At 32.5% G+C, this 21,691-nt stretch overlaps 3 protein-coding genes and 1 pseudogene across 3 annotated transcripts; 2 read left to right on the forward strand and 2 right to left on the reverse strand.

The window, feature by feature from the left end:
* Window positions 1–2,579: 2,579 nt before the first annotated feature.
* Window positions 2,580–5,215, reverse strand: LOC131624130 (AP-5 complex subunit mu-like; annotated as a pseudogene).
* A 1,536-nt stretch (window positions 5,216–6,751) lies between these two features.
* Window positions 6,752–9,077, forward strand: LOC131624113 (annexin Gh1-like). The gene is made up of 5 exons (XM_058895099.1): window positions 6,752–6,906; window positions 7,235–7,380; window positions 7,891–8,109; window positions 8,240–8,452; window positions 8,540–9,077. The coding sequence occupies exons 1-5, from the start codon at window positions 6,831–6,833 to the stop codon at window positions 8,834–8,836; spliced, it is 951 nt and encodes a 316-aa protein (XP_058751082.1). The 5' UTR covers window positions 6,752–6,830; the 3' UTR covers window positions 8,837–9,077.
* Window positions 8,842–10,096, forward strand: LOC131624131 (uncharacterized). The gene is made up of 2 exons (XM_058895110.1): window positions 8,842–8,847; window positions 9,569–10,096. Exons 1-2 carry the CDS (start codon window positions 8,842–8,844, stop codon window positions 10,094–10,096), a joined length of 534 nt encoding a protein of 177 aa, XP_058751093.1.
* Window positions 10,097–17,554: 7,458 nt separating this feature from the next.
* Window positions 17,555–20,435, reverse strand: LOC131624132 (putative pumilio homolog 7, chloroplastic). The gene is made up of 5 exons (XM_058895111.1): window positions 19,222–20,435; window positions 18,974–19,136; window positions 18,481–18,644; window positions 17,939–18,194; window positions 17,555–17,829 (listed from the first exon to the last, which is right to left on the reverse strand). Exons 1-5 carry the CDS (start codon window positions 20,433–20,435, stop codon window positions 17,725–17,727), a joined length of 1,902 nt encoding a protein of 633 aa, XP_058751094.1. The 3' UTR covers window positions 17,555–17,724.
* Window positions 20,436–21,691: the final 1,256 nt, after the last annotated feature.

Below are 21,691 nucleotides of genomic sequence, written 5' to 3' on the forward strand. Positions count from 1 at the left end.
AGTTTTTGGGTCGTTTAGTAGTGGGCCTGGTTTTGTCATTTGACCCAGTTGGGTCATAAACGTTTTTTGGCTGATTCCTAATAGGTCTAGCAGCCGTGTTACTGTTTATCACGTTTTACTATTCACAATTTTGTTTCCACTCTTTTGCTCTGTACGGTAATGGAGAACTAAACCTCGAGGATCAATTCACTGTAATCAGATGCCGCTTTGAGGTTCTTTTATAATTTTCCATTAATCTGTTCCTTTGAATTCAATCTATAATTACAATTGCTTGCTTAATTTAATTGTTTTTATATGATAGAATTCTTTAATTTGATTGTTGTCTGTTCTTGAATCAATTTCGTGATTAGTGTAGCTTTTGCATTGTCGCGTTCGATCATATTGTGTTTGCTTAATTCACAATAGCTTATAATCCGTTTGCTTTATCCGGAATTCAGGGACAGACTTCGTATAATTGCTATTGCGCTTGTCAGTAGTTTTTGTAGTCGAATAGGATCAGACCCGTTTAGGGAATTGGAATTTTATAGGGATCAATGATAAGTCGGAAGTTGATACAGTGGGTTGATTCGTTTCAGCTTATTCAGATAATCACTTTTTTATAATAACTTATTTTCTGCATTTTTATAATTGAACACGAAACAACCCCCCCTTAATTCGAATTCCATTCGGTTAGTAACAACTAAGAATCCTTGTGAGACGATATTCGAGTCACTTGTCGCTATCTACAGTTTTATTCAAAATAACTCGTTTTTGATCTGCGTGCGACAGCGGATTAGAATGCTTTGTCTCAGTTGAATCATGAATGACAAGTGTTGTTTACTACAGAGCCTTATCGCTAGAGTGATGATACTTGGTAGCGTGTTTTTCTTGGTTTAGGTTGCTTCTCCAATGCGCTGCATGTGGCTTGCTTTTTCAATCAACCTTGGGAGTTGTTCCATTTTATTGTTGTAACCATTTTGCTAATGATGATGTTTGTAACGGTTCTCCCTTAAATTCTGAGACTTTGTTTTTCTCTTTTCAAGACTGTTTCTATATGGTAGCTTGTCTTTTTGTACTTTATGGACCAATAATAGATGTCATGCATTTGTCTCTTCTTTTGATCAAAGCTAGTTGTCCTTGAAGCTTTGAATCTTTTGACTACTGAGTTATGAGTGTCTTTTGTAGATGTTGCTGTAGACGATGATGTTGCTTGTGCTCTTGACATAACTTATTATTTTGTGTGATGACTTGATCTTCTGTCTTCACTTGTTGAGTTTCTGCGTTGTAACTTCAGAACTTCTGATGTTGCAAGACTTCTTGTAGCTGATTTTTGTTGTTCATTTTCTTTGAAGCTTTTGATGTACTTTCTGATTGAGTTGTTGTGTATGTTGTAAAGGACTTTGACACTGTATCTGCACACTCAATGAAATCATTAGTAATAAAAATTATACTCACAAAATATACGTTTGTTATCATCAAAACTAGATTCTGAACATAGATTCTCAATCTTGTTCTAACAAGATATACTTGGATTTGTTGTAGGACTATGGGTGTAAGCGAATCAGACAATACTGATCAAACTGAAAAATCCAAACAAAATTAAACCAAAAAAATCAAACGGGTATATTTCTTTTTGGTTCAAAAACTAAAATGAACCAATAAAAATTGAACGTGTTTGGTTCGATTCTCGATTTTTATTTTTAACAACCGCAAACTCATTAAACTGAACTAGTTATAATCATCTCGTGTTTAGAGCCCATGAATATTTAGCCAAACACAACACAACATGTGTGTGTTAATTCCCTTCACTTCCTCCCTTAATAAATTATAACAAACCCTAAGATAAGATTTGTTGCTAACCATAAACCCTAAGTTTCACCATTCACCGTCTCTATTCTAGTCGCCTCCATCGTTCCATTCACCACCACCATTCAGATAATCTCTCTTATAGTTATCATTTTTGTATTTTGTATTTTATATTTTATTGGTTAATTTTTTCTCTCTTTTTATGTCTATCCATATTTTTTCTCTTTTTTTCATCTTTGAAAATGAATTAGAATTTTATTTTGATTGTATTTTTAATTTTATGATGAATTTAATTTCAAAATGGTAATATTTGTAATTGATGACAAACTATCATAATGTTAAATATGTAGTAGAAATATATATTTATTAGATGTAAAATATCAATATTTTGAATATGTTGTATGAACTTATTTAATTTCACAATGAATATATTTGTACTTGATGGTTAAGTATCATCACTTTTAGTATGTTTAATGGATTTATTAAATTTTGAGTATATTGTATGGACTTATTTAATTTAACTAGTGGGATATCCGTGCGTTCGCAAGGGTACTGGTGTGTTACGTGTGTTTGCAAGAGTATTGTATGGACTTATTTTGATTTATATATGATCAATAATATATAGTTCATTTCTTTCATATACTATCTTAAAAAATATTATATATTAAATTAAAAATAATTTCAAATTAAAAATATTAGTAACATAAATAATTAAAAAACATCACCAGAGTTTCTATAAATATCTGATGATGCCACCTCCATTTAGATTCAGATCCACGACCATATTCCAATTTTCACACTGTAGCAACATGTGGGCGCTTACCAAGAGTATTCCATAAAATATAGTCCCCAAAAGTAACATGGGCAAAGAAATAGTACAAGACAATGAATATATATCATTGACACAAGAAGAATTAGAAAATTTTGGGTATCCTTAAAATATGAATCACCGATCTTACAGAGACAAAAAACAAACAAATACTTGAGTTAAAAACTCGACCGGTTCTTTTACAGCTGGATAGATGCTTAACTGCAAAGCACACATATAATCAGACAGACAGCAAAAGGATGATGACTCCTATAATTATGAATTTGTGATTACTTTAACAAAATTATATGGATTTTAATTCTGTCTAAAATAAGAGTTTCAGCCAAAAGTGAAAGAGACTCGCAGATTTCGAATCAATGGAAATTCCATATACTGATGCCCCGACAATCTTGAATGATACCTGTATGATAAGTATAAATCTATATAAGAAATCCAATTTGTCACGGAATCGGGACTTTAACGTGCATTCAACATATATAATTACTACACGCGGAAAGATAACAGTTAATACTCTAAGCATCAAGCAGCTAACACAAGAAAGTAACAGATTATAATGACATAATAAACTAATGAAAAACGAAAAGAAAATAATCAAACAGATTTCGGTTAACAAAGAAATGTAAAATTTCATAATATATTATAAAAACGGGGAGGCATGTACTTTAGCATAATTGTATGCTAGCCAGCAAAATAGCTCCTCTAAATAAACAAGATGAAGATCCTTGTTCATTTTATCCATCAAAATTTCTTCATTGACCATGTTGCTAGCATTTTCTGCCTCGTTATCACTATCCTCGTTAACAATCGTTCCAAAAGGTGGTCTAGAGGAAGGCACCACTTGGTGTTTTTATGGTGCAAACTTGACTGTTCCTGGGAATGTTAGTTCAATACTTTTTCCACTCAGACCCCGTCCACTTGTCACGATTTTCCATTCAATAGAGTGGTATGAAGTTGAAACGGTTCCCATGGAAGGAGTGTCATCTAAGGAAATAATCTTCCTCCTAGGAAATGGCATAGTCACAGTACATAACTCCATTGTCAAAGGACACTTGTAACCTTTCATTAGTTGTAACTTGAATAGAAATGCACATTTGTCCTCAGAAACCATTGACAACTGATAAGAATCCCTTTACAAGAGGTCCAAGAGCACAAGTTTCTTGATAACACACCAACACAAAATTACCTAACGGCGGAGAAAACACCACCCCTGCTTATCTGGACCTTGGTTTGAAACTTGGGCACAAGGATGGTATAATGAAACCTCAATATTTGCGGTGTTTAATCCTATTAAGGGAAATGATACATCTGGCAACCCTTCCAGATCAGCTCTCCAGTTAATTTGACTAGAAACTGATATATTGTCCAGAATCTCATCTCTGTCATACAGAGCTGCATGAAGAATCTCATGAGTCGTAAACAACATTCTTTGCTTTCCTTTGAATAGATATGGCTTCCATGCTGGTTGTTTGTGGTCTGTTGGGGCCAAATCTGAAGCAGAAAATTCATTTTCCTTAATGGTAAAAATATTGGAATAATTAAGGTCCAAGGGTATGCATGTATATAAAATATACACCGATGGAATAAATTTGCAAGCAACAGGTAATTTCAAGCTTAAATTGTAAAACAACAACAAAAATATGAGATAGGGAATACCATAATAAAAGGTACCGAGCAAAGGGCATTAAACTACTGATAAATGTTTTGAGTGCATCTTTGTCTAAAGGCCTAGATCCCATTTTCGGAGTATCAGTTGTGATAGATCCTTGTCCAACTGTTCCCATAGGAGAGGAAGAAGCAACTAGCGGGGATACAGGTTTGGCCCGGGATGATATGCCCTTACTACTAGTTAATAAATCAAACAGTCCACCAACAGAGAGAGCTGCAGCTATGATTACTTCAGGTTCTACTATATCACTGGTAATTATGTCACCAATAGCAGATATATCGCAAACCTGAATGAAGAAGAAAAACCATGTTATCATAAAGTTCGGCGAGACGATTCATTTTTCCTAATAGCTTGTATTTATTTAACATCAATTGACAAAAATATGGAACACAAGTACACAATAACTTGCAAGCTCCAGCCATGTTGTACACAATTTCAATGTCATGCAATTTGCAGTAGCATATGACAATTCAACAACTGGAAACATCTGAGACATACAAAAATATTATAGTTTCAATGAGACCCTAACTTAAAATCAACCAAACAGAACTCTATTTCCCAGACCTGCATAGAGAGTTAAATTGTAAAAATTGGATATAGTAAACAATGAAAATAAAGTTCAAAATAGTCGTAGCAATCCCATATGTCGGAGCAATGCTTCTGTTGTGTAACACTGATGTAGCATCAGCAACCATGATAATACCACACCGCCAGCTTGCTGACAATAACAAAAGAAAGTTGGGAACGGTAAAAAAAACAAAATTAGTTTTTATATTTTAAATGGTTTTTTATTATCCTTTAAATTTATTTGGTGTATTCAAAAAGGAAGAAATCTAGCACGAAAAAGAGACACTAAAGCAAACAATATACCTTATTTTGAGCACTTGTTGATCTTTCTCTTGTAGTTTACAAATCACTACTGAAACCATAGCCATAGTAATTGAGAATCAGGCTTAAAAACATATTTGTATATTGAAGGTCCATAAAAAAACAATTTTATATGATTAGAAAATTAAGATGAACAAAACCTTACAATCAAGGGGAGTAATCCCCTTTTTCTTCCTCTTCTGTGAATTCAATTGTGTTAGATTTCGTTTCCTCTATGTTACTGATAGTGGCATTGTTCACCACCGCATTTAACGGAGATCTGGCTCTCCCCCATCTTCTCAGCTTCACTTTCAATACTTAGACTCTTGTTTGTGGTGATTTCTTTGGAACTACCATTTTTCTAAATTCAGAAAACAATTAAATTCACTTGTTCATTCGATGCACCGATCAATTCGGCATTTGAATTGAAGTTACAAAATCAGCGGATGTTGTTTAATTAATATATTTTTCAACAGAATTTTCCAACTACATCAGAATCTAAGATGAGATTAGTTTACTGCGATAATGCAATTTCATTTATCCCCAATTGCATCAGAATCTAACGTGGCATTTGGTCATACGCGTGGCCACGTGAGTTGGCACACATTCATCTTCAAGTTCATTAAAATTTTGAATGGAGTTCCCCCAACTCTGCAGTGTAAAACAGAGGCCGCCTCCTCCAACCAATCTTCATTAATATTTGTTCCAATTAAGGAGCTCTTGTGAAAGTAAACTTCCCCGACACTAGTTCAAATAGTTGTAATGTTGTTTTAATTGCCCAAATATTGCTCCATCTTTTCTTTTCCACAACGATTGTATCGTCTATATATTGGATATGAGAGACTCTAACTTTTCCGCTTCCAAACTCCAATCTCTCGAATAGCCCCTTCTTCACGCTTTTTTTCTACCATGAGATTAAACCCTTTTTTACACTTTACAATTGAATGGATGACATTTTATCATATTAATATTTATTTTTTTCGTTTATTTTTAAAAAAATTGTCATGTCAATAAATTAGCTCTAACTATTTTTAATCAATAATATACTTTTTAAAAATAATAATAGAGCCTTGCTATATGTACACCAAAAAACATACACCACTCATTTACACCGTATCAAACATAGCATAGGTAATTGAATTGTTGTGTCAGAACAAAAAAAATTAATAATTAAATATTTGAAAGAGAGTAAAACCGTATAATACTACGGTGTAAATGTCACTAGTAGTGTACAAATAACATTTCCCATAATAATAATCAAATACACTCATTTGTCTTATTACTCAATATATTTGCCGACACTCTTATCCACTAATAGACTATCAACATTCAACGCTCTTCATCAACGTCCCTTCATCTATCCCACAAGCATAGCATTAATGGTTTAAATTAAGTCTTATAAAATCATTTTAATATTTTACTAAAGTTTTATGTAAGTTTTTCCTAACAACTAAAAATACACATTTTTCTTTTTAGAGTGTGTTTCTCTTTGTTAAATAGCCGGAAAATCAGGATAACATATTACGTGGCGACTCAACAATAAAGCCATATGTATGATTACAAAAATTGAAAGAACGGGACCCACAAATTTGACTTTACTACATCCACGATAATTTCGCGCTGTCCCATTTTTCTCACATCATAAAACAGAACAAAGAGTCTCTGAAATAGATAGCATTAACAATGTCGACACTGAAAGTTCCTCATTCTCCTCCATCTGTCTCCGATGACGTTGAGCAGCTCCGCAAAGCCTTTTCAGGTTATTCCACCTTTTATCACAGTCCTCTTCTTCATATCATGATGGTTCGATCCATGTATATTAATATTATTACTGCAGAATTGTATTAATCTTAACCATCTTATGTCGATTTAGATCTTACTGTCTTGATCGTTTATTTTTATCCGATCGTCTAGATCGGTGAATTTGTTGCACTGCACGGAATTGGATTTCGTGCAGTGCGACAAAGTGGTTTGGTTGGTGTACTGTTTTTTCATTTGTGTTTGAGGATCGGGTGTTATTATGTTTTTCTGGTTTGATGTGAATTGAATTTCTAATGGATGGATTTTGATTTTTTTTTTATTTATAGGTTGGGGGACTAATGAAGATTTGATTATATCGATCTTGGGACATAGGAATGCTAGTCAGAGGAAGGTTATCAGAGAAACTTATGCTCAGACTTTTGGAGAAGATCTCCTTAAGGCCTTGGACAAAGAACTTACTAGTGACTTTGAGGTTAGTTAAGGGATAGAGATTTTGTTTTGGTCTTTGATCCTCCAATATTTTTTTCTCTCATGGGTTGTTAGTCTCAAGATTGATAGGAAAAGGTTAGATAAGAAATTTTTAAATTTAAATGGATTGATTTAGACTTTATGATCGATCAAGATCTTTGGTCGGTGTCTGTCAGACACCAACACTGACACTGTGTGATTACGTTCAATTTATTTATTTATCAAATTACTACTAGTGTTGACATGTAAGTGTCTGTGTCCGGTGTTAGCGTTTGTGTCTGTGCTTCATAGATTAAGATATTACTATCTCATTTGATCTATATATATAGTTAGATGAGCTCATATAAGCGATTGTGAAACACATTGATTATTTAGTTGAAACCTGGCTATAGGACAAGGAAGATGTCACTGTAATTAAGGGGGAAGCATGATGTCAACGTGTTCGGTAATGAAAGCTTATAAGAAAACTGTTTTATAATGAGAATAATATGCCCATTGAATTTTCTCCTTGCAGAGGCTGGTCCATCTTTGGGCGCTTGAATCTGCGGAACGTGATGCTTTTTTGGCGAACGAAGCAACGAAAAAATGGACATCAAGCAATCAAGTTCTGGTGGAAATAGCTTGCACCAGATCTTCTGATCAGTTGTTTTCTGCAAAGAAGGCTTATCATGTTCTTTATAAGAAGTCTCTTGAGGAAGATGTTGCTCATCACACAACCGGAGACTACCGTAAGGTACTACTGATTCTCGATCATAAACTTGATGAGCTGAAACAAACATTGATGACTACTATCGCGTGTGTCCGTTCTTGAACTAAAACTTTATTTTATATGTGTGATTTAAGATTTATTTTTGTTGGTATAGCTTCTATTACCTCTGGTTAGTGCTCACCGCTATGAAGGAGATGAAGTCAACTTGACTATAGCAAAATCCGAGGCAAAGATACTTCACGAAAAGATTTCGAAAAAGGCTTATAACGACGACGATCTCATTAGGATTCTGGCCACAAGGAGCAAAGCACAAGTTAATGCTACTTTGAATCACTACAAGGATGCATTTGGAAAAGACATAAACAAGGTTAGTAGAGTACTAGTTCTCACACTTTTCTTGTTTTTTAAACACTGATTAAGAATAACTGTATTAATCTTCGAGACAATTTGGTAGGACCTGAAAGAAGATCCAAAAGACGAGTTTCTGTCATTGCTGAGATCAACTGTCAAGTGCTTGACTCGTCCTGAGAAGTACTTTGCGAAGATAGTTCGTCTGTCGATCAATAAGCGAGGAACGGATGAAGGGGCTCTTACAAGAGTTGTGGCAACAAGAGCTGAAATTGACTTGAAAATTGTGGCTGATGAGTATCAAAGGAGGGACAGTGTCCCTCTTGATCGTGCCATTGTTAAGGACACCACTGGTGACTATGAGAAAATGCTTTTGGCACTCTTAGGACATGATGATGCTTGAGATACATGTTGGTATGTGTGTGTCTGTGTTTTTTTCCTTTTGAGAGAGGTACTATGTGGTTTTATAAGCTGTGTCTTCAGCATGGTTGTTTTTCCTTTGTGTTTTTGTGATTTTGGAAGTATAATTTGAATTGTCATGCAATAATGTATCTTTTGTAATTCACTATAGTGACCTTATGGTTACTTTTTCCAAGTTTAATATATTTATAGATAGACAATAAATGGTTGTGTTGTGTGTGCAATTGTTTCTGTTATATGTTACCTGACATTAAGGTTGTGAATGGGTTTTGGTTTTGAAAGAAGGATTTGATTCCCGACTATTACTTCCACCGTCTAACAATAAGTGTGCTCGTGTGATTGTTAAAAAAAATATTATATGTGTTGGTTTTAATAATAAAATTAATATCATTTATTAAAGTATTATTATTTATTATATAGATAGTGGAGTAGTTAAAAAGCGTGAAAGTTAATAAATAGAGTATAGAAAAAAATAATAAATGTTTTAAGTGTTTTTCTAACCTATGCAATATTGCATAGGATAAGGACAATTAATGCACTATTTTCTTCAATATAAATTATCATATTAACTATTATTCTTTTGAAAATTATTTCTTTTTTATTTTCTCTCTCCCACCTAATTAGTGGATCAACATAAATAATAACTAATATGGTAATTTATATTTAAAAAAGTGGTGTATTAATTATCTCTTATCTTATGCAATATTGCATATAGGTTAGAAAAACCTATGTTATATTGATATTTAAAAGAGATTTGGTTCAGTGGAATCCGCATTCTTCTGGTTGTTTTAAATGTAATGTCGATGCCGCGTTTAATCAGCGTGTCGGATCTACGGATCGTGGTTGGTGTATTCGCAACGATCATGGTAACTTTATTGCCGCAGGTACTGCGTGGGATATGTGTAATTTCTCGGTGCTAGAGGCGGAGGCCTTAGCTCTTAAGGAAGCAATCCAAGCTAGTTCTACGTTTCACAATGCTCCAATGATTTTTGAGAGTGATTCCCAACAGGTGGTTAAAGCTCTTGGTTCCAATTCGAAGGGTAGTTCGGAGTTTATCACTATTATTAATTCTATTAAGTCGTTACTTCTAGATTTTCCCAACTTTGAGGTTAAGTTCATAAAGCGTCAAGCGAATATGGTTGCCCATAATTTAGCCAAGGCGGCCAATTTTTGGTCTCGACGCTGTTTGTTTGATGTAATTCCTCCTTGTATTACTTTCCATTTGATTAATGAAAGCAGTTGAATTTGTTACCGTCAAAAAAAAAACATTTATTTTGAGACATAGAAAAAATACAAATAAGATACTTATTAAAGGAGTAGTTAATTATCGTCAAAAAAAAAAGGAGTAGTTAATTACTCCCTCCGTTTTTTATTATAAGTCGTTTTGGATAAAAAAATTGTATTTAAATATAAGTCGCTTTACAATTCCAATGAATAATTAATGCTACTTTTCCTATTATATCCTTAAATATTTATTATTCTCTCTCCTTTCAATTATATAAATTTATGTTTCATATGTCATTAATGAAGGATAATTTTGTAAAAACCTTCATAATTTCTCATTTTCATACAACAATTATTATTTTTCTTAAACTGTGTGAAAAGTCTAAAACGACTTATAATAAAAAACGGAGGGAGTAACATTTTAGAAATAAATATTATTAGTATTAGTATATTTAATAGCTTATTTCACTTTACTGTCTTTACAACTTTGGTTATTATAGAAGTTTCAAATTCCAAAATGAAGAGGAAGGAAGATACTTATTTTTAATATTACACATTTATGATTAATATTTTATTAATGCTGCAATTTTATTTAACTATTAGTTCTTGATGATATGGAAAAAATGAAATATGAATATTCAAAACGTGTAATGTTAGATTTTAATGAAAAAGTTGTGGGTTCCAAAGGCGGGGACGGATGGAGAAATTCGTTCCCAAGATGAGTATAGTTTTAACAAATAAATTTAACAATTAAAAAGTAATAATTAAAGAATATAATTGAAAAAATTATAATCATTATTATATTTAAAAATAAAAGTGATATTTTGTAAAAAAAATGATATTTATTTTAAAACAAATTTTATTTGTTAAAACAACATTTATTTAGAAACCAATTTAAAACTTTGACATATGATTTGATAATAAATAATCATTATAATTTATTAAATGTGACGGAATTTGATTTTAATAAAATGTCAATTAATTACCGATGTATTTTCTGCTAAATCAGACATAAATTTTAATAATTGTAAAACAGCTAGTTAGTTAATTAGTTATTGGATTATAATGTAAAAATTAGTTATTTATTCGATTATAATGTAAAATTATGTTACACGGTACATATGAATTAAACTCAACAAATTTATTTTGGTTAAAATTAAATTGAACATAACCAAAAAGATTACTTTGACCAATTTATATTTATATGATATTTATTTTGTACTTGTATCTCAATATATAACTGATTTTATTTGGACATTACTTTTCTCATGCTTAGAAGTGTAAAAACACTCTGGCTTTGTATGGTAAGGCATAATTTTGAGCTTACGTCTTATAGTTTATAGTTTATAAGCTCATATGATAATTTTGACCTGTTTGATAAAAGTCTTTTCATCACTAGCTTATAGTTTATTTTACTAACTTATAGCTTATTTTCCAGACATTATTTCAAATAGCATTTTAGCTTATAATTTATAGCTTATCATTTTTTCTTCCTTTTTTATCCTTATTATTTTAGCATAAACTCATTTTTATCTTTTATAATTTATTTTAATTTCAAATTAAATAATTATGTATTAAATATTTTTTATGTCATTTTACATTTATAAGTTACTTGAACCGCTAATTTTATCAAACATCTCAATTAGCTTATCAGTTATCAGTCATAAGCTATAAGCTATCAGTCATCAGTCATTAGCTATAAGCTATAAACTATAAGCTATCAGCTAGCTTATCAGTCAACCACTATTTTTACCAAACAGACCCTCTATATAAACTCAAAATTATCCTTCATTAATTCGAAAGTATATTTCTAGACGTACTCATACATCAAATTTATTCGTAAGTGAGTTACACCCTAATTTTATCAGAAATGAGTTCGGAGATATTTCTCCATAATAACTCCATATGCACATCCCTTCGTAACTTAGTCACATCATTTTTTTGCCAAGATTTAGTCTGGAGATGCATCTACGTAAAGGTTACCAAAGTATACTTTCGTAATCATCCTTTGGACAGTAAAATTTGATATTTTTAAAAAATACACTGATATAATAGATCATGTATAATAAATAGGGTTAAGTATGTTTTTAGTCCCTATAAATATCTCAAATTTCATTTTTAGTCCCTTTTAAAAAATTGACATATTTTAGCCCTTATAAATTTTTATGCATGCAATTTTAGTCCCTGTTAGTTTTTAAAATTTTAAAAAACTGTTTAATTACCCTTAAAATTTTAAATTTTTGAATAATTTTTCATACGTATTTAGAATATTATAAAATATTTCTTTACCAAATTATATAATTTTTTAAATGAGAAGAATTAAATATGAATTTTTAAAATTTTAAACAATAATGATAAAAGCAATGCAAATCTCGACTTAGAAATCAAATTTTGAGTTCCTTTTTTTTTCGAGGAACTTTTTATAACGTTCGAAACATGTTTGTAAAATAATCATTCAAAAATACACATCAGCTTAACAGTAAGGACTAAAACTACATGCATAATAATTTTGTAGGGACCAAAATATATAATTTTTTTAATAGGGACTAAAAATAGAATTTGAGATATTTATAGGGACCAAAAACATACTTAACCCTAATAAATATACTATCGTAATAAATTTATTATCAATTAAACCAGACACTGATGTAATAAGATTAAAATCCCATATATTAAATCAATCCAACCATAATACTATCAAAATGACAAATTACAAAACTATAATAGTATCCATAATCCACAATACTATTACTATTAGGATAAGACCCACATGTTCCTTCTCTACCTCCTATATTGTATTGACGTCCGTGTCTCAGATAGAATGACATCTATAGTGGCCCTAGCTTGTTCCTCCTTTAATATTGTAATGATGTATGTGTCTACATGTAACAAATTAACGACATGATCTGCCCTAGCTTGTTTCTCCTTTAATATCTCTTATGAGCTGACCTAGGCGGATCTCCGTGAATATTTGGTGTCATGTAAGGATGTGACACTCTAAAATACCATTGCATGTAGCCAAATGCACTACTCCATTCACGAAGAACTAATAGACTTCGTGATTCATCTTGTAACATATGATTATAGAAATCCTCATACATTGCATCTACATATCTGCGGACCATGGTGGGAGAGCAGACACGAAGGATTCTCTTGGAACAATCTGAAGATACCTGAACTAGCACATGACTCACTCTAGAAGACGTGGATACATCAAATGTGACCCACAAGTCAACCATCTAGAGTAGAAGGTTATGTCATCCAAGAGACGTGTTTGACGGTGATCGTCAAACGGTGTATAACATATATCATCTACTGCAATGCGGTCAAGAAACACAATGAAGGACTCGGTCTCCGGATTCCATTTGAGCGGGAAGAATACACAAGCACTTAGCTAATCCTCAATGTAGTCATCAACGTATGATCAGTCGGAGATGCGTGAAAAATGCTAGATGATCTATGTCTTAAAATGGTACAGATGAATCATTAGTAATGGCATGGCAGAAGTGTTATGAAAATGGTACAATCATAGCAATAATGCAAATATATTATCATAAACAACAGGCAACTAGCTATTTTCCATTTGGTCTTCTAAAGACAACCTTAAGCTAACTTCGAGTATAGGTAAACCAAACAAGTGGCCCTCAGTTGTACTCGTGAATGTAAACTACCTAACAATGAGTCTGAAAGTGCAGTCATGGTATTATATGGTATCATTTATTTTTTTTGATCTTTTTGTCAATTTGAATGTAGATGTTTTAGTATATTTGCATATTTGTAATTTGCTTCTCATTTAATATTTGTGTGCTTGTGCTTTATTCGTATTTCAATTATATTGTAATCACTTCGGCTATTGTATTTTTGTACCACTAAGAACCCTTTTTGCTCAATGAAATAAGAGTGTTTGATCCATGATATTGTTTCTTTTTTAGCCTAGAAAGTTTCCACTTTGTCGTTTCATCAAGCGTAGCTTGAATCACAAGTTAGAACTCTTAAATATGGATGCTGAATTATTTGATTCGAATCAAGTATAAAACATGATTTGAATCAGAAGCCTTGTGAAAATTGGGAATTACCTCTAGACCGTTTGATTTGAATCATAATCTCATGTGATCCGAACCAACTGTCTCTATCAATCCATATTTGGGCTTTGCTTAAATTAATTTGAATTATAGTTTCTTCTTGATCCGAATCAAAGCTTCACAAGATCCATTTTCCATCCTTGATTTAAATATTTATTTCTTTGGTGAAAGCAACAATTGTGTGAAACTTAAGGGTGAAACTCATAGAGACAAAGAGTCAATTTTTCTTCTCTTCTTATTGTGTCTTTACCCATCACCATGAATCTTTCTCTTCTTTTCTAGAACAACCTATTGAGTGTAATCAATGTTTGATTCACCTCTCTTTGTTGTATCTTGTTCTTGTGCAATTTTTTTTGTTTTGAGTGAATTAGAGATAGTGAGTTGATTAATCTTGTTGTGTTGTTCATGATTAATCAAGCTCATGATAACAACCAAGAACCAAGACCCATTTACCCATAAATTTGAGAGAACCTTGTGTGTGTGTGTGTGTGTGTGTGTTCTTCATTCACATTCATCTAATCTCTTGACTAACATCTTATGCATTTAGAGTGTTTGTGAAATATTTTGGCATTGTTCATCATCTTCATCCTTAGTCTTTTTTCATTGTTGAGGATCTTCATCTCTAAAGATTGAATGTTGAGGGAGACTAGTGGTACATTAGGTTATCTAATATTTGTGTGTCATGTTTGTTGTTTGTTCAAGGTGCAGAGATAATTTATTGAATTCAATTTGGTATTTGTTGTTATCCATCAAGAAGAGAGTTTCAATATACTCGAAGGAAGACTTTGGAGAGATCAAGTATCATCTTGGTGGAGTTGGAGAAAGATTGCTCACAGACAAAGTTGGGAGTTATCCAATCAATGTTTAGCTAATGGCAATCGCTCAGACAAGAAATCGATGGGATTAGGTGGATTTCCACATATGAATACTTGGAGCGGGTTATTTTGTATAAAAAGTTTATTAGATTAATATCGTTTAGAGATCTTGTTTTTGTTAGCAGTTAAGTGTCTGCATCAATATAAGGGATTATCGTTTAATAATTCGTTGTAACCAAAATGCTTGTATCAAACTTATCAAAATAGTGGAAGATCGTGATTATTTCTCAATGATTTTTAACACCATTAAAGTGTGGAGTAGGCAAAGTGAGGACGAATGATTAACCACTATATATCTCGAACGATGAACCACTATATATCTCTGCGTATCCTTTCTTCTTCCTTTATCTCCTTTTTAATTTCTATTATTTATTAATGGTGCTATTGCATTAGTGCATTATTGTATTGATTGTATGTCATATTGGTTAGACCGTACTTATAGAGATTTATTGTATAAGCTAAGTTTTGTGGTGTATCAATCTTATTGAAATATCATAAATCCAATTATGTAATGATAGAATATCTATGTAAAGAGTTTTGAGATCACTTCGTTTAAAATGACGTTGGTCGTCTAGTGATTGAGTTGCATTAGAAGCAATCAAGTACTTAGTAACTTCGTGTATAATCTCATTTGGTTTTATTCATCGAGATGCTTCCAAGCTCTTCTGTTTTTTTTTTGTTTCCGCACTTCTTAAATCACTGATTTCATTTATGGCACCTAAAATATTTTACAAATTGTCAAAAAGGGAAGTGTTTATTCAACTCCCCCCGCCCTTCTAGACCTCTCTTTATGTCCATATTCTCACCTAATAGAGTCTAACTAACTATATAGTAATGTGGATTAGACAGCCTAACGCTCCTATTTCTTAATGCATGAAGAGAAAATTAAAAAGAAAAAAAAAGAACTTGAATAGAAAAACTTACCAAATGTGTAGTTGAAGTTAAATGGTTTGGATTGAATGAATGTTGATAACACTTCAATTGAATGGAGTAGAAAAATCACTTGAATTGAATGAAGTGGATAATGCACTTGAATAAAGAAGCTTGAGAAGTGATTTAGAATGTTTTTGGTGGAAATGAGAAAGATGGAAGGTTTGACGCGTATTTGATAAAACCCTACTCAGAGGCATATTTTTGTAAGTTGTTACCGAGATGCATTTCCATATTATTTTGTCAAAAATGAGGGTACGAGTCACTTAGGGATGGATAGGTGTGGAATATGGTGCGTCCAAAAGTGCATTTCCAAAATTTACAAGCGTTTTTGGTTTTTCACAAGGGTGTGTGAGTACCACTAAAGGTGGGAAAAGTAATGCTCTTTTATTTTAAGTTGTTAAATGATTCAATAAGATTGATCCAACACTCAAGTCCAATTCAAATAACGAACCGGGTGTCACGGTGTCACATCTATTAGAAATGGTTCAGAGTGTAATTCTTATGTAAGTGAGTATTCTTATATACTTCATTATACAATAATTGACTCATTTGTAAAATAAATTGTTCTAAAATGAATGACTATTTTCAGTTTTCAATGCAATATTAATTAGTTTTTCATTTCTATTCTCTAATAAATACCACTTTTATCATTATTAATACTTAATCAATAATACTTTACTAATTCTCTCTCAAATATTATTTATATTTTTTTATGCGTTAAATAATCAAGGGTTAAATATGTTTTTAGTCCCTATAAAATTACAAAAAATTACTTTTAGTCCCTATAAAAAAAATCGACTTAATTATTTTTGAACTCATTTTTAGTCCTTTTACAGGGACTAAAAGTGAGTGCAAAAACAATTTTCTAAGGACTAAAAGTCAACTTTTTTTATATAGGGACTAAAAACCAAAATTGAGATATTTATAGGGACCAAAAACTTATTTAACCCAATAATCAATGATCAATTGAGTCACTAATTAATCAATTAAGTCTCTTATCATAAGACGGAAGGAGTTTCATTCACTAACATACCTACAAAATGCTCTCTTCTCCTACTTTATTGATTTATCATTCTTGCTAACTTTATATACATTTTTCTCTAACCATCAAACAAAGGCTTCTTGGTACATATCCATTTGTCATGCTACTTTTTAACTCATGTTTCAATTCCATTATTTTATTCTTCACAACTTCTACTATCAATTCTATGAATTTAGAGTAATCACTTTAAAATAAATCAACAAGCATCATTATACTGCACAAAAAAGTCATAAAATCTCCTAATTTTATTAACTGAATTCAAATAGTACATTATCCCAGTTCTGGAACAAAATGTTTTCCCTAACACAACATCCAGGAAAATGTACACATTCTACAAAGTTTCATAACAACACCATCATGGATGCATCACACATAACACATCCATAAGGTAACAACTCCATAAGTACTAAAAAAAACTAAACACATTTTTTCAGACTCTGGCTTCAACGGAAAAATCGCAAACTTGGATTCAACTGATGAACATCACAATGTTCTCCAGTATGATCGCTGCAATTTCTCCGTTTTTTTGTAATGGAAGCTCGGATTTTGAGGACACATACACAACAACAAATACTAGTAGTAGGCTAATAGTTAAGTTTTTTTTTCATGCTAGACTTACTAGCTAAGATACACATAGAAAACTAATTGGATGCAACAACTAGGAGATACGGACGGATAAGGAACAACAACAACAAACATGTCTTGAGAACTGACATCACTTCTTCAGCTGGATTTTTGAGAAGGTCCTCTTGCAATATGGGCTCGTGCGCAAGTTCTTGTGCGCTCTGACCGCGTCAACCAAAGATGTAAGCAACGACCCCTGCATCAAGATTCAAAACAAACACGATAATTTAAAAATAACTAAAACAAATTACAAATGACTAAAACAAATGACTAATTGTGCATGTGCGATCGCGTAAAATTTATACCTTGGTATTGTCAAGGGCGCATTGAAGGACATAGTTTCCAAACGGGTCTTGGAGAAGACACTCGAAGCGGGGAATAGACAACAATTCTTGGACAATTCTGGCTCTAGTCTCAGGAATATATTTGAGGCACTTCTCAACCACATGGCTGCTGAACTTTTGAGTGGAGAGGGTGACATAGTTTCCCCTGAACTGAGCAGTAAACTTGGCTATAGCACTTGGAATCTGCATCTGGATGATGTACTGAACAACATAGTTTCTGCAAGACAATGATTGAATGTGTTATCTTGATGAGCTAGCATACAAATTCAGAGTAATGAATAAGCATAAGTATCAATTTGAGATATACAATAAATCACTATTAAGTTATGTTTGGCTTATAGCTTATTTGAACTTATCTATGGACACAATTATTGTAAAATTGTTAGAGAAAGCTAAGACATTTATATGATCTCTCTTCAACTAACTCTCTAATATTACTTTTGAAAACATCTTACAATTTTTGTTTGAAATACATTAAGATTAGTTTGTAATGAAGAGTTTACCCATATGGATCTTGAGCAAGATGAAAGCCATGTTTGCAGATTTCTTTGACAAGCCTTTCTTGACTCTTTCCCTTTGAATAATCAATGCACCTTTGAAGCACACAGCAGCCATGTTGATGTGTAGCAACATCAAGACAGAATTTTGTTGCAGCATCAAAGATAAACTGCCATATATCATACCGAAAAATGAAAATCAACAAACTTTCAAATTAATTTCAATCAGATACATGTGTTCTTCAATCTATCAAGTGAATGCCACACGACATATGCTTTAAAATACATATGCAAATTCCAAAAGCAGAATGGATCATATTTGATAGAATGAAAGAGTGAAATATAACACTATTAGGTACTCTGATAAAGTAGTGCAGGGTGAATGAAAACAGTTGAAATATGAGCCTATTAGATACCAAAGACAATAATGAATTACCAATTATGGTCCAAAAGTAACACATGTTTTAGAAAATAAACAAAAAAAGAAAAAGTGGTATACCTCGTTATCTTGAACACTAAAGCAGGTCAAACAACGTTGTATGACATGGTTTCCATTGAGATCCTTGACAAGCTCAAGAAAAGCAGGTTGAATTGCAGCCCTCACTAATGCAATTTGCCTCCTTGATTTGATGGTAGAAATCAGCACCTGGACCACTCTTGTACTGAAAATTTATAACATCATTAGTTCACTGTATCAAAATCATAGAATTTCAAAAATATTAGGTAAAAAGAACATTGCTAAATTACCCATGTGTGTTTAAGGATGTCCTGACTAGCTGACCAGGCTCCTTAGTCAACATATGAACAATCTGCAACCTCTGATCTTCCCTACAAAACTCCAGCAACTTCTGCACAAGATAGTTCCCAAAAGGATCCATCATAAGCTCAACAATGTTCTCAATAACACCAGTAAACACCATTTCCTTATCATCGACACTCCCTTCCTCTACCAATTTCTGCAGCTGACGACCACCATTCTGATCCTTTGCAGTCTGAATCATGTAACTTTGTAGAGCAGGCAAATAACCAAAGTTCATCAAAGGCTGTTGTACATCATTATCATCGTCGGCTACGATAGTAGCCCGAGTGTTTTCAGTTCTAACAGGAAAATGATGAGAAGTTTGAGGAATCACTCCCCCCTGTGAGTATGAATACTTTGAGGCAGCACCAGCACCAGCCCCACCCAAGAATGAATTCCAGTCCCTCTCTTGAAGAATGAAACTATTATCACATTTAAAAGCCAAGGGTTCCTCAATAGGTCTAGTAGGATAAGGAGATTGAGGAAGCTGAAAATGGCTATTAGAAGGATAATAAAGTGCTGATGAAGGAGCATTGTTAACATTTGGACTAGCATACATAATAGGATTAATAGGATTGGAAGGAAAATCGTTTTCCATAGCAGCAAAAGAAGATCTTGTTGGTGGTGAAGGATACACAATACGCTGCTGCTGTTGTTGTTGTTCATAAGGGTTATTATAAGATGAGTTTTGAAGCTGAACCGGAACAACCCTTCCTCTACCATGTCCATAATAATGACCATAAGAAACAGTGTTTCCGTTTCCAAGATCAAGAGAAGAACCCATTTGAGAAACTCCAGCAAAGGTGTTACCTTTTTGCATACCCCACTTAATATCAGAGAGTGATGAAACCCCAAAAAGTGATTTTGGACTACCCATGTTGTTTTGATAACGTGGGTAAGTTGCTGTCACTGTTTCATCTTCAACAGTGTTGTTATTGTTGTTGTATGCATGAGTTTCATAAAAATCAGGCATGTTGTTGATGTTGTTGTTTGAGTTTGAATCAACAACATTACGACCTCGGATTCTTGGAACATTGCTGTTGCTGATGTTGTTAGGTTGATGTTGACGGTGATGATCTTCATCTGAAAGGGTCATAGCAGAAAGATCAACAGACAATCGATGATAATCATGATCATATTCATGATCACGACGATCATTCATATTCATATTCATATTCCAGCTGTTGTTGTTGTTATTATTGTTGATCATGGTCTCAGTAGTACCCCATGAAACAAACCCATTTGAAGGAGAAGAAGAAGAATGCTGCAAAACATTCAACATTCGAGAAGATTGATGTTGTTGGAGCAATGGAACAGTAGTAACAGGAGGATCAGAGTTGTTGTTATTCATCCTGAACAAGTGATCAGTAGTATTGTTCATATTATAATAATATTGTGTTGATGATTCAAAAAGAAAAAAAAAAGGTAAGAAACAAGAGAGAGAATAGAAAGTGAGACAGTGGTAGTGGTCGGTTAGAAGAGGGTAGTGAGCGCAGTATTTGAGTGTTGTGATGATGAAAATTTGTTTTATTTGGAGAGTGAGAGTGAGAGAGAGAGAGAGGAGATGAAAAAAAGAAAGTGTGAGTGAGTGAATATGAATGTCTGAGTGAGTGAGGGTTTTTGGTTATGGTGTGTGGTGAGTACGAAATTGTCAGGTTTTCATCCGAGAAAATAGCAGGAGTATAGAATCAAGAGCCGCGGACTACCATTTTTGTGGGTGCGCGGATCAATAGCCAACAAATCCGAGCAGTCAATTCGGTTATTAGGAATGCAATTCTCGGAACAGTGAACACCACTTCTAACTTCTTTTTTACTTTTTCTTATATAATTTCATTTATTTGTCTCCTATATGTATACTCAGTTTGGTCTCCTAAAAATAAGATGCCACTAATAACATCATTTGATTAAGTCTTTCTATTCTAATATAATTTCAAATAGTTAATTATTATTTATAAATTTAAAAAATTATAATACAATAAATTATACTATTTTCGGGGTGAAAAATCATTGACAGTCAATGAGATTTGTTTTAAAAAAGAATGATTTACAAAATTTGTTAAAATTAATTTTTTAATCGATTAAATCATAGTTAAGAACTTGTATCTCATCCATTTTTATCAGTTTTGCTCCGCTTGCTAAAAAATTTATTTTCTCAAATAAAAAATGTTAGTAAAAATAAACTAAATTCACCAATCACATAAATAATCATTTATTAGAGGATTAATTGAAATTTTTCGAATGTTATTCTCCATTCAGTGTTTTACCTTAAATTTTTAAGAAACTTTGATTCTTTACCATTGAAGAGAGCGAAAATAACATAAAAATTTGTCATCTCTGAATTACTTGACAATGGAGTTCGCTCATATCTCTTCAAGAGAGATAAATTGAGACCGTAAAAAAATTTTAAAGAGTTCATCA

The sequence above is a fragment of the Vicia villosa genome, unplaced genomic scaffold (genome assembly GCF_029867415.1).
Source record: "Vicia villosa cultivar HV-30 ecotype Madison, WI unplaced genomic scaffold, Vvil1.0 ctg.000106F_1_1, whole genome shotgun sequence".
Taxonomy (NCBI): Eukaryota; Viridiplantae; Streptophyta; class Magnoliopsida; order Fabales; family Fabaceae; genus Vicia; species Vicia villosa.